The following is a 15,746-nucleotide window of genomic DNA, read 5'->3' as shown; positions in this document are numbered from 1 at the left end:
CTTTTATATCAGTTTCCCCCACTAATCTGAGAATTTAAGAGAGTTACACAACATTTACTCCAGAGTAATCCCATTGAGGTAAATAGCGATAATTTAAAGTACGCGATTCGCGCCGAGCATTTGTCAGTGGCTAGCCCAAGTTCTTCCCCTGGCCAATTGGAAACGCGGAAGGGTGATGGACAAGTTCCCAAGCCGTTCGGTTTAAGCGCCTTGGAAGGGCGCGGCCCTTTTAGGCCAATAGGAGAGAAAGGGAGGCGAAGAACGTCTTTGCCCGCGGTTCCCTCGTTTGGTAACCTTTTGTTGCCGCAACACTTGGCCAATAAACGAGCAGAGTGGCTGGGGCTTGTCCGCAATTTCCCGCGTTTTTGGCACAGGGAGGGAGCCCTAAGGAGAAGGAGGGCTCACTCTCTGATTGGACGGCCGGGCGCTCTGGCGCCAAGTTCGAAGCGCATATAAAGTAGCAACAAAGCCTGCCCTAGTTCTTCTGGTTACTATTCAGTCTCCCAGAGTTCTTGGTTGTTGTCGCTGATCGCCCGTCTGCTCCCGTTTCTTCTGTCCCGCCGCGAACCATTACGAAATGCTGGCCGCCCGCAACCCGCTGTCCTCGTCCTCTCACAACGAGCAGCAGTCCGCCTGCCGCTTGTCGCCCCTGAAGAGTTTGGCCTTGAGCGACAAGGAGAACACGGTGAGTTTGGGAGGAAGAAGAGGGAGCTCTGATCGGCCGAGAGGAGCCTCCCGCCTTGCAGGTTTTGAGTGCTTTCTTTCCGGGTAGAACTGCCGCCTTCTCAATCCCGGTCAGTTCCGCTCCAAGGCCAGCCCCAGCTGAATGTGCCTCGCACAGTTAGGCTTGCCAGCTCCCTAGGATTGGCCCGGAGTCTCCAGAAATCGGCATCCATTTCCAAGGGAGCCTGAGAAAAGCAATCCTGGAGGATCAAGGGCTTGGTATTGTGTTGGGCAGGGTGGGAGGGAATCTCCAGGCGCCCGCCCGCCTTCCCTTTGTTCAGCTCAATGAACTCGGCTAGGAGCAAACACATGATTTTCTCTTTGCCTTGGTTGCTTTTGCCGGTCTGCCACGGGCCATCCCCCCCGCCGCCCCCTGCTCCGAACAGCAGCATTTTTGCACTGCAAACACTTCGGAGCTTCTTTGCTGAAAACGTGTGTTCTGTTAGAATAATTCAAATATCCTTTAACCGGCATTTTGTATCGCTCTCCGCCTTCTTGCCCTGCAGCCTCCCTCTCTCAGCGCCACCCGAGTCCTGGCCTCCAAGACGGCGAGGAAAATATTTCAAGAGCCGGCAGCTGAGGCGGTGAGTTCATAGTGAAGAAGTCAGCTGTTGGGGGGCGCTTGCCGGGGAGGAGAGAGTCCTGCTTGCCTGGGGGTGATATTTCTTCTATGGGGATGTGTCTCTTCCCGCCACGCTAGACTGGGGCTTGAGCCGGAGGAGGGTGGGGCTGGCTGCCTTCCCACTTTGGCGCCAAATGGTCTCATTGTACAAAGCAGCAGCAGGCTCTTGCCGCTGGGAGTAAATGGGGTAAGAGCATGGGGGCAGCCGAGTTTACCTTTTCGACTGGTGGTAGCCTTCTCTGTTTCGATTAAATTATCTCTGTGTTCAGGTATGCCCTTGCCTCTTCATTTTTTAAAGATCTGACTGTCAAGGAGGTTTTTTTTTGGGGGGGGGGAATAGGGATTCTTCTCTGTAAAACTGTCCTTTAGCCAGTCTGGGCTCTGATTTAAACAAGGGTTCATTACAGTGGTGGCCATGTAACCTTCACAAGAAGCTTGAGATAACTACTTACATTCCCTCCAATTTTTAGAACGATCGACGTCATTGCAATTCCTGTCCTTGCCACTCCTTAAACTTACTCTATAAGCCTTTTTGTCCTTCCCTCTGTGCTGCTAGCTTTTATATCCTAATTCCTGCAGGCACCAACTTAAGTTTCCTGTTGATGATGATGATGATTGATTTGTATACCACCCTTCCAAAATGGCTCAGGGCGATTTACAATTAAAAAAGTTATTCCTTTGCTGAGTCTCCTAACACCATTTAGCAACCGACTTATACATACTTACATATTTTATTGATAGTCTTTGACCAAAAGAAGAAAAATAACAAAATAATTAAATAAATAAGCTAAAACTTACATAGTTTACAAGAGAACTACATGATAAAATTAGATAAACAGTTGACCACTAGCAAAATAAAAATTCACATAATATATAATCTAATCACCCACTTTTTCTTTACGCAGTCTGGTGGCTACATAGCAGAACGTAGTTACTGCATAAGAAATCGTTGGAACTTTATCATCCAGTAAAAATTTTTTGCAAGGAAGTCATCAGAGTGTCCCATCATACCATTTGTTATTGGCTTGATTAGTTGGTGCCTTGGTTCCTACATTCTCATTCCTGAAGCCTCACCACTTGTTGATTCAAAATCTGCTTTCTTCATGTATTTTATTTTAGTGTGGTTCCTATAAGCTGCTTTCCTGTGCTCGTCTCCTTGTTACTTTACATTCTAATTTGTGTTCCATTTCTCCACCTTGAGTCTTCATATAACCCTAAGAACAGCCCTGCTGGATCAGGCCCAAGGCCCATCTAGTCTCACACAGAGATGCCTCTGGGGAGCCCACAGGCAAGAGCTGAGGACATGCTCTCTTTCTCCTGCTGTTCCCCTGCAACTGGTATTTCAAGGAATCTTGCCTCTGAGGCTGGAGGTGGCTTATGGCTGCCAGACTAGTTACCATTGATAGACCTGTCCTCCATGAATTTGCCCAAGCCAAGGTTGTAGCTAGGGGAGAGGGGGCCTGTGTTTGCCCCTCTCCCGAGCGGCCCCTCTGAGTGAGGGAGACAATGAAGAAAATAGGGAGGAGTGGAGCTTGGGGGCCGCCCTGGGTTCTTTGAACCCATCATCTCAATTATAGCTACGCCCCTGGCCCAAGCCGCTTTAAAGCCATCCAAGCTAGGAGCCATCACCACACCCCAGGGCAGAGAATTCCATAGACTAATTATGCGCTGTGTGAAAGAGTACTTCCTTCTGTTAGTCCTACATTTCATGGGATGACCCCTGGATCTATTGTTGTGAGAGAGGGAGAAATAATGCTCTCTGTCCACTCTCTACTCCATGCATAATCTTATACACCTCTATCATGCCTCCTTGTAGTTGCCTCTTTCAAACCGAAATGCTCCAGATGCTGTAGCCATTCCTCATAAAGAAGGTGCTCCAGGCCCCCGACCATCTTGGTTGCCCTCTTCTGTACCTTTTCCAGTTCTACAATGTCTTCCTTAAGATACTATATGCCACTCACACATCTCTGTGCCCACCCTCCTCCCCCTCTTTTCTTTTGTTCCAGGTGGCAGAAATAGACGTTACTTGATTTCACACATGTGCACACTCAACTGTGCCACTTCCTTTATAGTGGTGATAGTCACTGCAATGCACAGGCTGTGCATCCTTGTAAACTGCAGGTTATAAGAGGGATAAAAGAGGAAATGAAGAAAGGGCAGTAAAGCTCTAGATGCTCTGCTTTAGAGCAGGCCTTGACAAATTTGCTTTGGATCTAGGACCCAGACAATGGACTCTTTACATAATTATTGGATTTCATGACAGACATTGTAGAGGTGGATAAATGGGCTTATCACGAACTTTGAATATCCTAGTCTAGGCACCACAGAAATTTTCTGAGTGCCCTGGTTACCAGGCACTTGGGATTTGTCAAGCCCTGCTCTAGCACATTGGAGTGAAGTACTCTTCTGCTTCCTCCCCTGTTTCATAACCAGCTCAGTGGTGCATGAGGGAGTAGGGTACCCCTGTCCCAAGGCAGTTGACGAGGAAGAGAAACAGCATGGCCACCACTAGGTGAAAAACTGCTCTGGTGGTGATGGGGCATCTTACTGCCCCATTGGCACCCCTATAATCTGCTGCTTGAGGTGATTGCCTTGTTTTAGTTCATGGAAGGTTTGCTCCACCTCTGTTGCTCTTATTTTATTTTGCTCTAATTCTATTGTGTGCATTTATATACTGCCCCCTTCTTGCGTCTCTGGGCAGAGTATACAATAAAATATTTTATTTTTGATTTCCTGCCTTTTTATTCTGTTTACATAGGAACATAGGAAGCTGCCTTATATTGAGTCAGACCATTGGTCTATCTAGTTCAGTATCATCTTCACAGACTGGCAGCAGCTTCTCCAAGGTTGCAGGCAGGAAACTCAGCCCTATCTTGGAGAAGCCAGGGAGGGAACTTGGAACCTTCTGATCTTCCCAGAGCAGTCCCATCCTCTGAGGGGAATATCTTACAGTGCTCACACTTCTAGTTTCCCATTCAGATGTAACCAGGGTGGACCCTGCTTAGCTAAGGGGACAAGTCATGCCTGCTACCACAAGACCAGCTCTCCTCTCCTTATGCCTCAATGATTGTTTACTCATAACCTATACATACAATCTATAAGTGAGCCCTTTTTATTTAAATTTGTTTCTGCCTAGGTTGCAAAAGACTTAAAACTACCAGATATTCTTCTCATTGTATATTCTCTTTCAGCCTAACTGACTTCACAGGGTTGTTGTGAAAGAGAAACTCAAGTATGTAGTACACCGCTCTGGGCTCCTTGGAGGAATAGCGGGATATAAATGTGAAAATAATAATATAAATAATAATATTGTCTTATGAAAGTGTTGTTGCATCTTCATGGTATAGACAGGCTTCCTAGGAATGGAATATATTATGTTGTTTTTTTTAAAAATAGGATGCATATAAAGGTGTGAAGCAGCTGCCTTCAAACAACTTACAAGATGAACCCCTGCTTCGGGAAAATCCCCACCGCTTTGTTATCTTTCCCATTAAGTACCACGACATCTGGCAGATGTACAAGAAAGCAGAGGCATCATTTTGGACGGCTGAAGAGGTGAGAGGCCTTATGCATCCTTGCTGTCTTTGTGTAGCAAACATACAATGTTGCTGGGTTCCATTTCAGATTTTTTGAAATATAACCACAATGTTCACTGTGATCACTCTGTATACTTAGGTGGATCTCTCCAAAGATCTTCAGCACTGGGAATCCTTAAAACCTGAAGAGAAGTACTTCATTTCACATGTCTTAGCATTCTTTGCTGCAAGTGATGGCATTGTCAATGAAAACTTGGTAAGCATACAGAAAACCTACGAGCTAAAAAAGCAGTTATCTAGTCCATAACATGTTGTCCTGCTGTACTGTTTTTTGCAGGCTGCTGTTTCTCCAAACCATATAGTAAACACCAGTAGGAGAATCCATAACTAAGCAAGGTATCTTAATGCTAGAGCCCTTACACCTGTCTGGTTTAAGGAGAATAATCAAGAATAGCAATCCAGATCATGCCACCAAGTGAATAAAGTGTAGTGCTGCATAGGAAGGTAACTTCATTTAGACTGCAAGCCAGTCTGTAATGACGGTCCCTCTTAATCTAAATACTGACTGGGGCCAATCTGTATCAAACATCATGTGGATACTTCTTGTAGTCTTTTCATTTGACTGCTGCATGGTAAGCAGCTTACATGAGTCTAGTATTTTCTCTACCCCAGCACAAGTCTACTTAACCTGACCCTTAGACCACAACCACGAAACAAGACAATTGCAATTTTCTTGGGCATCTGCTAGATGCCCTATATCAATTTTGATCCCTCAGAACTAGGGCAGAAGATTGCCATGCCTCTTGTAGTTACTGGGTCACAAGTTAAAGCCTAAAACTAGGGACAAGACATTAATGCTTCAATGCTGTCTAAGCCCCTGGAAATTACAAGGTATTAATAATAGTTTCAATTTGGGAATGAGGTGTGATTTGGAAGACTTGTACACATCTTGGCACTTAAAGTGGCTCTCAGTCAAGTACTGTAATGCAAGTAAGGTATTTCTGCTATAAATATGAAATGTTTCATATCTCTGCTGTTACCTGGCGTATTTGCCTAGTTCACTTCTTCCACGGACTCTGCTGCCAGGTTTGTTCTGCGCCTCCAGAAGTATAGATTCCAGCCTTGCCAATTTCATCTGCATATCTTATGGTTTATTGGGCATCATAAGTGCCAAGTGAGAAACTTCAGCACTTTTACTAATTTTTCCCCCCAAAAGTGTTCAGGATAAGAGGAAAAATGAAATCTCCCCACCCAAATGCTAACTGTTGGGAGCAATCTGCCCACAAAGCATCTGTTATAAAGTTCTGGCTAGTTGGAAGTATGGGCAGAATAAAGGCAGCTGTTGTAATCTCTGGCAGGTAGACAGAGCTAGATGAATCTTTGCTTTGGCAGCTGTCTAGTTTCCACTCTTCCTGCCCAACTGTTGGGTCCCCACAGTATAATTAAAAGCATGCAAGTGCACACTATAGAACTGGTTCACATTTATGAGTTGATCAGTAGATGGTTTCGAGGAGTGTGTGTGTTGCTGACCACGCACATGGCCGCTGTGCATGCGCGTTGGCCATGTGCGTCCTGTTGCTATGCACAGGCTGCTGGGTGAAGCCCCATGGTTGTGCACCAACTTCTGTCTTGGTCACTGAAATTTCAGCTCTTATTTACCCAGTGACATGCTGTGTCACTTCCATTCTGAGAGGCCTTTCCCCCTCCGCGATAGCTTGGAGCAGTTATTTAACAACCAATTATTTGTCTTTGAGCTCTAGATCTCCCATGATTGCCAAGTAGCTTCATGGATGCTCTGATCACTCCCTGCTACACAGTTTTGCCTGTCAAAAGCAGGCTGATTGTGACAAAATGGCAAATGCAGTTTAATGTAAGCAAGTGTAAAGTGATGCCTATTGGGGGTAACCCCCTGACTTCATATATACACTGATGGGATCTGAGCTGTCGGTGACTGACCAGGAGAGAGATCTTGGGGTGGGGTGGACAGCTCGTGAAAGTGTTGACTTGGTGCACGGCAGCTGTGCAAATTCCATACTAGGGATCATTAGGAAGGGAACTGAAAATAAAAATTCTAATATACACAAATCAATGGTGTGGCCACATTTGGAGTACTATGTACAGTTTGGGTCACCGTATCTTAGAAGGACATTGTAGAACTGGAAAGGGTGCAGAAGAAGGCAACCAAGATGATCAGGAGCCTGGAGCACTTTCCTTATGAGGCAAGACTACAGCATCTGGGGCTTTAGTTTGGAAAAGAGGCAACTATGGGGAGACATGATAGAGGTATATAAAATTATGCATGGAGTAGAGTGGGCAGAGAAATTTTCTTCCCTCTCACGACACTAGAACCAGAGGTCATCCCATGAAACTGAAGTCGGGAAACTTAGGACTGACAAGAGGAAGTACTTTTGCACATAGCGCATAATTAATCTATGGAATTCTTTGCCTCAGGATGTGGTGATGGCTTTAACAGGGGCTTGGAGAATTTAACAGGTTCTTGGAGTACAGGTCTAGCAATGGCTACTAGTCTGGTGACTATGGGCCATCTCCACCCTCGGAGGCAAGATGCCTCTAAACACCAGGTGCAGGGAAGCAGTAGCTGGAGAGAGGGCATGCCCTCAGCGCTTGCCGTTAAGCCTCTCAGAGGTATCTGGTGGGCCACTGTGAAACAGGATGCTGAACTAGATAGGCCTTGGGCCTGCTCCAACAGGGCTGTTCTTAAAATCTTGGAGGCAGTTATTCACTTGAGTCTGATTTCTTATACAGTGGTCCCTCTACTTACGAAATTAATCCGTTCCGAATGCACATTTGTAAGTCGAAAAATTCGTAAGTCGAAAAGCGGCTTCCCATAGGAATGCATTGGGAACGGATTAATGCGTTCCGGAGCCTAGAAAAAAGACCCAGACCCCCAGTAAGGCTTGCAAACTGCACAGGAACATTTCTTTTCAAGAATAAACAGGCAGTAAACAGGCAGGCAAGTCGAGGAAACCCCATCTAAAAATTTGTAAGTCGAGGAAACCCCATCTAAAACCGGATCTAAAACTGCCGTTTGTAACTCGAAAAATACTTATGTCGAGTAGTTTGTAAGTCGAGGGACCACTGTATTCCTGCTAGTTCTTGAGTAAAGAAAGCAGTGCTCTCTCTAATTTCCCCCCTCTGTGTGCAGAATGAGTTTTGTTCTGAGTGACAGTATCAAGGCAGGGTGTACACATGTGTTTTCAAAGTGGGGCCTTCCTGATTCAACCTGAGCAGGATCTAAAATTAACTGAGTGGAAATAAAAAACCATGTAAGCTCATGCACACGCGCATGCCTTAGAGGGAACACTGCTAGGCTATATCCTAAATGTCTGCTGCTGAAAATTAACTTGCATGCAACATAAGGGTGCTTTTTTGCCTGGCTGGAGTACTTTACCGTAGAGCTGCTTTGTGAAATGTGATCATGGTTCACCATTATACTCCTATACAATCTGGTAACAAAAGCTGCTGTACTCAACATCAACAAAATGCAGCTGTGATGCTTTTTTTTTGCTGAATACTGGTAAAAATAATACTCTGCATGCTCATCTATTAATGTGTGGAGGGCTACCACAAAGAACAGAAGCACATTCATAATACTGATCTAAAATAGGGGAAATGCTTTGTAATTTAAATGGCATGATGTGTCCTGTAGGTGGAGCGATTCAGCCAAGAAGTACAGGTCACAGAAGCTCGCTGTTTCTACGGCTTCCAGATTGCTATGGAAAACATTCATTCAGAAATGTATAGTTTACTTATTGACACTTACATCAAAGACCCAAAAGAGAGGTTAGTACTACGCTGAGATAAATGCTTGGTATTACTATAGTGAATGTGCATAAGGGATTCAAATGCTACAGAACTGAGGGTTTTTGTCACTTTGAGGCTCTGTATGGTCTCAAAACTAAGGGTCATACTGTTCAGAAAAGGGGATGGGGCTTTGCAGACCAGCTTTATAAAAGGCTGCTTGATTACCTAATTGTAAAATGTACAAAAAACTACCATGCAAAATAATTAATGCTCGTCTTCATTATTATGTACACTATAAAACAACCTGTGGTCTTTAGTTTTTTCAGTATCTGTTTCTCTAGCCATATGATATAACCTGGATTCATATCCCTGCTAATCAATGAAATGTATTTGCCAACCTAACCTATGTTATGGGTTGGTTAGAAAGTGGGGAGATACAAATTTTATATACTTGCATGGCAACTCTTATTTCAGCTAATCACATGCTGAAATGCATCACTGTGTTCTAGGGAGTTCCTATTTAATGCCATTGAAACCTTGCCATGTGTTAAAAAGAAAGCTGATTGGGCCATGCGCTGGATTGGGGACAAACAAGCTGCTTTTGGTGAGTGGAGTATTCAGCTCTTATTTGTAGAATATTAGACAGGAGGCGCACAAAGTCAAATGATCCAAGCAACTCTGAACTTTGTCCCAACAGGAGAGCGGGTAGTAGCTTTTGCAGCAGTCGAAGGAATCTTCTTTTCGGGTTCTTTTGCATCTATATTTTGGCTGAAGAAACGAGGGCTAATGCCTGGACTCACTTTCTCCAATGAACTGATCAGCAGAGATGAGGTGAGGCTTACATTTCTAAGGCTTCTAACTGTATTGAAACACTTGATGATATCTAACCTCCAACCACGGGTGAGTGAGCAGTGTTTGAACTTCCCGGGAAAAGAGGCTCCCAAGCATTTCCCCATCCAGCAGAATTTAAAGTTCATAATAATTTAAGAGTGCTTTAATGGGAAGAGTGAAGAGCTCAAGAACACCCAAGGGTTGCTTATGTGGAATCTATGCAGGAATTTTCCAGCTACTCTTCAGAACTTTCAGGGTTGCTTGTGATATAGAGGTAGCTCTCAGCACAGCTTTTCTCTGAAATATCTTCCAATTATTTTTTTTTTGCAGGGCTTACACTGTGATTTTGCTTGTCTAATGTTCAAACACTTGGTACACAAGCCATCTGAGGAAAGAGTGAGAGAGATCATCACTAATGCTGTCAGGATAGAACAGGTAATTGGCAGTGGCGGTGGTGGTAAAAAGCATCCAACTATGAAAAGCTTGAAATTTAGCAGGGTATTAAATTCTTCTAGATGTGCAGTATATGCATATTAAGGCACTTTGTTCACTTAAATACAGGAATTCTTGACGGAAGCACTGCCTGTAATGCTAATTGGCATGAATTGCACTTTAATGAAGCAGTATATTGAATTCGTAGCAGACAGACTGATGCTGGAACTAGGCTTTAACAAGGTAAGTTTTGTGCCATTTGCCTTTTCAAGGAATGCAGTGCAATTTATTTACATTTAGGCCTGCTCTTTCTCTTCAAGCGATTGCCTTTTGGCTCATTAATGTATATTTAATGATCAAGCAAGGCATTAATGCAGGGTGACAGCTTACTTAATGTATATTCTGCCCAAAGGCATTCTAGGTGATTGTCCTTTTAATGTAAAGTCATTTGCATATCTTCAGTTGATACCCTTTTGTTGGTATATCTTAGCCTACCATATTCCCCATGTGTATCTGGATGGTATATCTCTATAAAGACGAAATCCACCGGATATGACCAGAGTCAGTGCGTAGTGGTTAGTGTTGGATTGGGACTGGGGAGACCGAAGCTCAAATCCCCATTCAGCCATGGAAATGGCTGGGTGACTCTAGGCCAGCTCAAAGCCTAACCTACCTCACATGGTGGTTAGGATAAACATAATGCTGTATCAGGCCCAAGGCCTATCTAGTCCACATCCTGTTTCTGACAGTGGCCCACCAGATGCCTCAGAGATGAGAGCATGCCCTCTCTCCTGCTGTTGCTCCCCTGCAACAGTATTTAAAGGCAATTTACCTCCTGAAGAGGGAGGTGGCCTATAGTCACCAGACTAGTAGCCATTGATCTGGAGGACAGGTCTATCAACATAACACGTATATCCCTCTGGGCTCCTCAAGAAGAAGAGCGGGGTATACATATAAATATAGTAGAATAGGATATAGCCCTGCCAGGAGTCTTGTAGTAATTCAGAGATAGACTAACTTCAGTTTTGCATGATCTCTTAGTCCACCAATGCATGTTAAACTGACATGGCAAGAATGCCCACTTAGGATGTCTCAACAGTTAAGGCTTAAAGAATCTGTTGAGAGATTCTGAGAATGCAGAAACACCTTCTAGGATCAGACCAAAGTCCCCGTAGCTCAGCAGTGGCCACATTCACACGTAATGGGAAACCACAGGTAGACTAACCAGAGGTTAATTCTATCTATCTATCTATCTATCTATCTATCTATCTATCTATCTATCTATCTATCTATCTAAACTTTTATACTGCCCAAACTTTCATCTCTGGTGGTTAACATAAAACAATTAAAACACATATAGAAAGTTAAAACAATTCAACAGTTTAAAATCAACCTAAAATCAATAAAATTAAAACAGATTAGATTGGATAAAACAGACAGCTTTTAAAAGCTGGGAAAGCTTGGGTGAAAAGATGGGTTTTCGGATGTTTTTTTAAAATTGCCAGAGATGGGGAGGATCGTATCTCAACAGGGAGAGCATTCCACAATCTCGGGGCAGCAACCGAGAAAGCCCATCTCTGTGTAGCCACCAGATGAGTTGGCGGTAACTGGAGACGGACCTCCTCAGATGACCTCAGTGGGTGGTGTGGCTCGTAGTAAAGAGGACGCTCTCTTAAATACCCAGGGCCTAAGCTGTTTAGGGCTTTATAACTAGCACTTTGTATTTTGCCTGGAAACCAATTTTTGTAACCATGAGTTGCATTGCAGATATTCATCCAGTTGTAGCTTGGCTCCCGCTTCCTGGTCCGAGTGCACGTCCCAGTAAGCTCCATAGTGCTTGAGTCGCCAGACTGTAGACTGGGCACCAGAATGTCTGCCACTGGCCATAATCTTCAAGGGGGTGTGCCGAGCATGACTGTCCCTTTTTGGAATGGACCACCTGCAGGGGAAAGGTCCATTCAGAAAAAGAGCATTTAAATGCCTTTTAATGGCCTTTAAGCCCTTCTGACAGCAGTGGCACCACTGCCCTCTGAAGAGCCCTGGACCAAAACTGTCTTGACAAGCACAATTTCTGCCAATGGGGGGAATGCTGAGGGGCACTATTTTTCCGTTACTCGGGGAAGGGGTCATGATGACTTCCGAGGAGGAAATATGTATCTGGTAGAGGGCAAAAGATCCTGGGGTCTTGTCCACTGTGACTAAGGATGCTCTTGCAATGGCAGACCCTGGCAAAGCAGTCCAGGAACACCCACACACACACTTCTGAGCCAGTGTCAGCTTGCCGCTCAGGGATTAGTCCTCTCATGAGAGGGCTAGTCCACTGGGGGAGGACCAGAAGCTCCAAAACCTTTGGTCCTCTGGACTGCACTCTCATGAGTTAGGCCATACAAATCAGGGGGTCCCTGCTTGTGTGGAGCCCCCCATTCTCTGGTAAATAGATCTTGTGCATAGAGACCTTCTCTCCAGGCAGCCCTTTCATATTCCAAAGGAGTGGTGGCCGCTCCATGGGTCTGGGCAGGTACAAGGTGGGCAGACCAGGGAAACACTGGGGCTGGGGATAGATCTTTACTCTCATTCAAATTTCCTGGGTTTGGACTGGCATTGCGGAGTATGTAGATCGGCTGCTGCAGGGAATCATGGGAGAGGGGATCCACGGTTATCGGTGACCCCAGGGCAGTAGGGTTGCCATAGCAAGAGAAAACTAACACGGATGTGTGCTAATAGAACACTGGAGTGGCAGAGGGCCTGCTTGGACTGCTTCTTCACGGCAATCGCCAAGGCAGGGAAAGGCATTGCTGTCTCCATGGCCTTCCGCTCCTGAGAGCAGCCCTTGGGAGAAGGGTCATCACTGCACATTATTAGGGATTGCCCCATGTTCTTGGGGCACATCCAGACAGCAGCTTGCTATTGGTGGGTGCTACAGCACATAAGCCTCTTCAAGAAGTTTACAATGTAGGGATGTGCAAATTGGTATGAAGCACTGCATGTCTGAACACATGAGTAATGCCAAATGCATCCCTGCACCCAAGGGGAAGAGGCTGGGGGCCCTCCTTCCCCAACTTTATTGAGAAATAGAGCACAGTCATTCAATAATTCTGGGTGTGGCTGCCTTTCAAAGCTGTCCCCAGGTATTGCCCTCCCATATTTTTTTATGTATACCTCCTGACTCCAAAAGCTCTAGGCATATGTTATCTTTGCAGTGATTTAAGTGGATTGCTCTGTTTATGGTGCCCTTTTTGGGTGACCAATACACACAGTGCTTACCTTTCCATCCCTTCCCTTTGATTTCCACAGGGGGGAATAAGAGACACAGTGGAAGGCGGGCATCCCCCAATGTGACTTTTCCCTTTTGACAGGCTTAGTAGCTGGGGTTGGGACAAGGTGGCATCACTGTTGCTGGGCAACAGCTTGAGGACAGGGGATGGGGCAAGTGCTTGGAGAGGTGGCCATCAAGAGGGCCAAGAGAGGTCATTCAGAGCGAACAAGTGGGGTCTCGAATTCTCTTGCATTTAGCAATAGAGTTGGAAGTCAAGTGGGAGTGTTTGATAACGAGCTGACTGAAGTGGGAGAAAAACATGGGGAAATAGAAGTTTTGATGGGACAAATGCAGCAAGGGGATTGATGCAATAGCGCATTTTGACATTGTTCATTAGTTCAAATATCCTAGATAATAACCCTGAGTGACTCTGGATGTTGACAACTTACATTTTCCCCCTCTCCAGATATTCCGGGCTGAGAATCCATTTGACTTCATGGAGAATATTTCACTGGAGGGCAAAACTAACTTCTTTGAAAAGCGTGTGGGCGAATATCAGAGGATGGGAGTGATGTCAAAACCTACAGATAAATCTTTCACTCTGGATGCAGACTTCTAAATGAAACAGGACTGTGTCCAGCTAGTTCAAAATGACAAGTGGTTTGTCCCATTGTCCTCACAACTTATGTTCCTACAATGTGTGGTGGTATTCTAGAAAAATTTGTTTAGCTAAAGCAGGGGGGAAAGTAGTTTCCAAAAATGATAGACGTATTTAAAAAAAATACATAAGCTACTCAGTTTTCAGAAATATCAGTGCTTGAAGTGGCATGTATCATTCTCCCATAATAGGATGCCAATAGTTTGTCACATCAGAGCAAGTCGTATGGGTCAAGGTGCAGAATTTCATGAATAATCTGTAGGAAAACTGCAGAACCTATATAACCACACTGCCTCTTTTTATTTACTATTTTAATAGTTTGTACATAAACCTGGCACTTTAATAAGTCTGGCCCTCAGTTCCCAGAGAAGGCTGGTGATACATGTGAGTTTAGGATAAACTCTTTTTAGACTGTGTTTAATCTGTTATGCTCTTACTTGCATGTAAACTACATATCTGAAGTGATTCAAATGAAACCTTTAGACTTGTACAGTTTCTAGCAAAGTATCTTAATAGACTTCGTATGGAAGTAAAACTTGAATAAAATTCCAGTTTTCAAAAGAGCTGGATCAAACTATTAAGAGTTGACTTTTCAGCTTACAGCTTTTTAATGATTGAGGACTTACAGACTATCCCTATACAGTCTGTCCATTTGAAAGGAGCTTGTAGCACTGTCAAGACCTCTCAAATCTGAAATAGAAGGCCCATGTGCAGTTCAGACATGAAGTGCTTCATGCCAGTTTGCACATTGCTACATTGAGGACTTCTTGAAGATGCTTATGTGCTGTTAACACCCACCAATAGCAGGCTGCTGTCTGGATGTGCCCAAAATACATGCGGTTTTCTTGAGGGTAGCTCTTCCCCTTCCCCCATGACTAGCAGGAGAACAGTAAACTGCAAAATAAGGCAATACATGCTGGCTGGTAGATGCTTGGTAAAAATGGGGACTGGCTAAATAGCTTAACCTCTTAAATACACAAACACCAAAAAAAAATCTGATAGATATGACTCCTTTTAGGCAGTGTAGTTCATGGATTGATACATTGTTCTCTGTTTATAGAGCATTTATACCCCATGGTTTAAGAGGTTTTAAACAAAATGGTGTATTTATCATAGTCTGCAATAAAAGTAATCAGAGTAACTTTTGTCCCTGCTGTGTTTGAATCTCTTAATATCCAGCCATTCCATCTCACCAAGTACTTGTGCTGGCGTGCAGGATTTCCAAGGTCTCGGGTAGATAGTGGGTGCTAGATTATAATGGCCAGGTGGAGATAGGGCTGGCATGCATACTATGTGCCTGGCCACTGAGCGAAGACCCCTTCTATTTCCAGTATTGCAGTATCCTGTGAAGAAAGCAGGAAATGTTATGCAGGCACAATTGACAGGAATGTGGTGTGGTCTCTACTAGCACATTAAGAGCATAGGAAGCTGCCATATACTGAGTCAGACCAAAGGGCCATCTAGCTCAGTGTTGTCTACCCAGACTGGCAGCGGCTTCTCCAAGATTGCAGGCAGGAATCTCTCAGCCCTATCTTGGATATGCTGCCAGGGAGGGAACTTCGAATCTCAGATGCTCTTCTCAGTGGCCCCATCTTACAGTGCTCACACTTCTAGTCTCCCATTCATCTGCAACCAGGGCAGACTCTGCTTAGCTATGGGGACAATTCATGCTTGCTACCACAAGATAGCAGAGGGAGAGCAACTGGCCCTATCTAACTCCAGTGGCTATTGCTGGTGTCTGCCTTATGTTTCTTTTTAGATTGTGAGCCCTTTGGGGACAGGACCATCTTTTAAATTTATTTTTCTATGTAAACCGCTTTGAGAATGTTGAAGAGTGGTATATAAATATTCATAGTAAGATCAGCTCTCCATTATATTACATTAGAGAGCCCCTGGTGGCGCAGTGGTAAAGAGCCCCTGGTG

General features: G+C 44.6%; 1 protein-coding gene across 1 annotated transcript; it reads left to right on the top strand.

The window, feature by feature from the left end:
* The first annotated feature begins 353 nt into the window (after window positions 1-353).
* Window positions 354-14,964, top strand: RRM2 (ribonucleotide reductase regulatory subunit M2). Its single transcript, XM_053286995.1, has 10 exons — window positions 354-685; window positions 1,230-1,307; window positions 4,742-4,900; window positions 5,021-5,137; window positions 8,552-8,685; window positions 9,156-9,250; window positions 9,344-9,477; window positions 9,808-9,912; window positions 10,039-10,152; window positions 13,632-14,964. Exons 1-10 carry the CDS (start codon window positions 578-580, stop codon window positions 13,782-13,784), a joined length of 1,197 nt encoding a protein of 398 aa, XP_053142970.1. The 5' UTR covers window positions 354-577; the 3' UTR covers window positions 13,785-14,964.
* Window positions 14,965-15,746: the final 782 nt, after the last annotated feature.

Source organism: Hemicordylus capensis, chromosome 1 (genome assembly GCF_027244095.1).
Source record: "Hemicordylus capensis ecotype Gifberg chromosome 1, rHemCap1.1.pri, whole genome shotgun sequence".
NCBI lineage: Eukaryota > Metazoa > Chordata > Lepidosauria > Squamata > Cordylidae > Hemicordylus > Hemicordylus capensis.
This window is presented reverse-complemented; position numbering and strand designations above follow the sequence as displayed.

Bases quoted from the DNA above. Each gene is read 5' to 3' on its own strand.
- RRM2 (XM_053286995.1), top strand. From the start codon at position 578: ATGCTGGCCGCCCGCAACCCGCTGTCCTCGTCCTCTCACAACGAGCAG. The intron at 8,686-9,155 runs GTTAGTACTACG...ACTGTGTTCTAG, and splicing joins ATCAAAGACCCAAAAGAGAG to GGAGTTCCTATTTAATGCCA. The intron at 9,251-9,343 runs GTGAGTGGAGTA...TTGTCCCAACAG, and splicing joins GGACAAACAAGCTGCTTTTG to GAGAGCGGGTAGTAGCTTTT.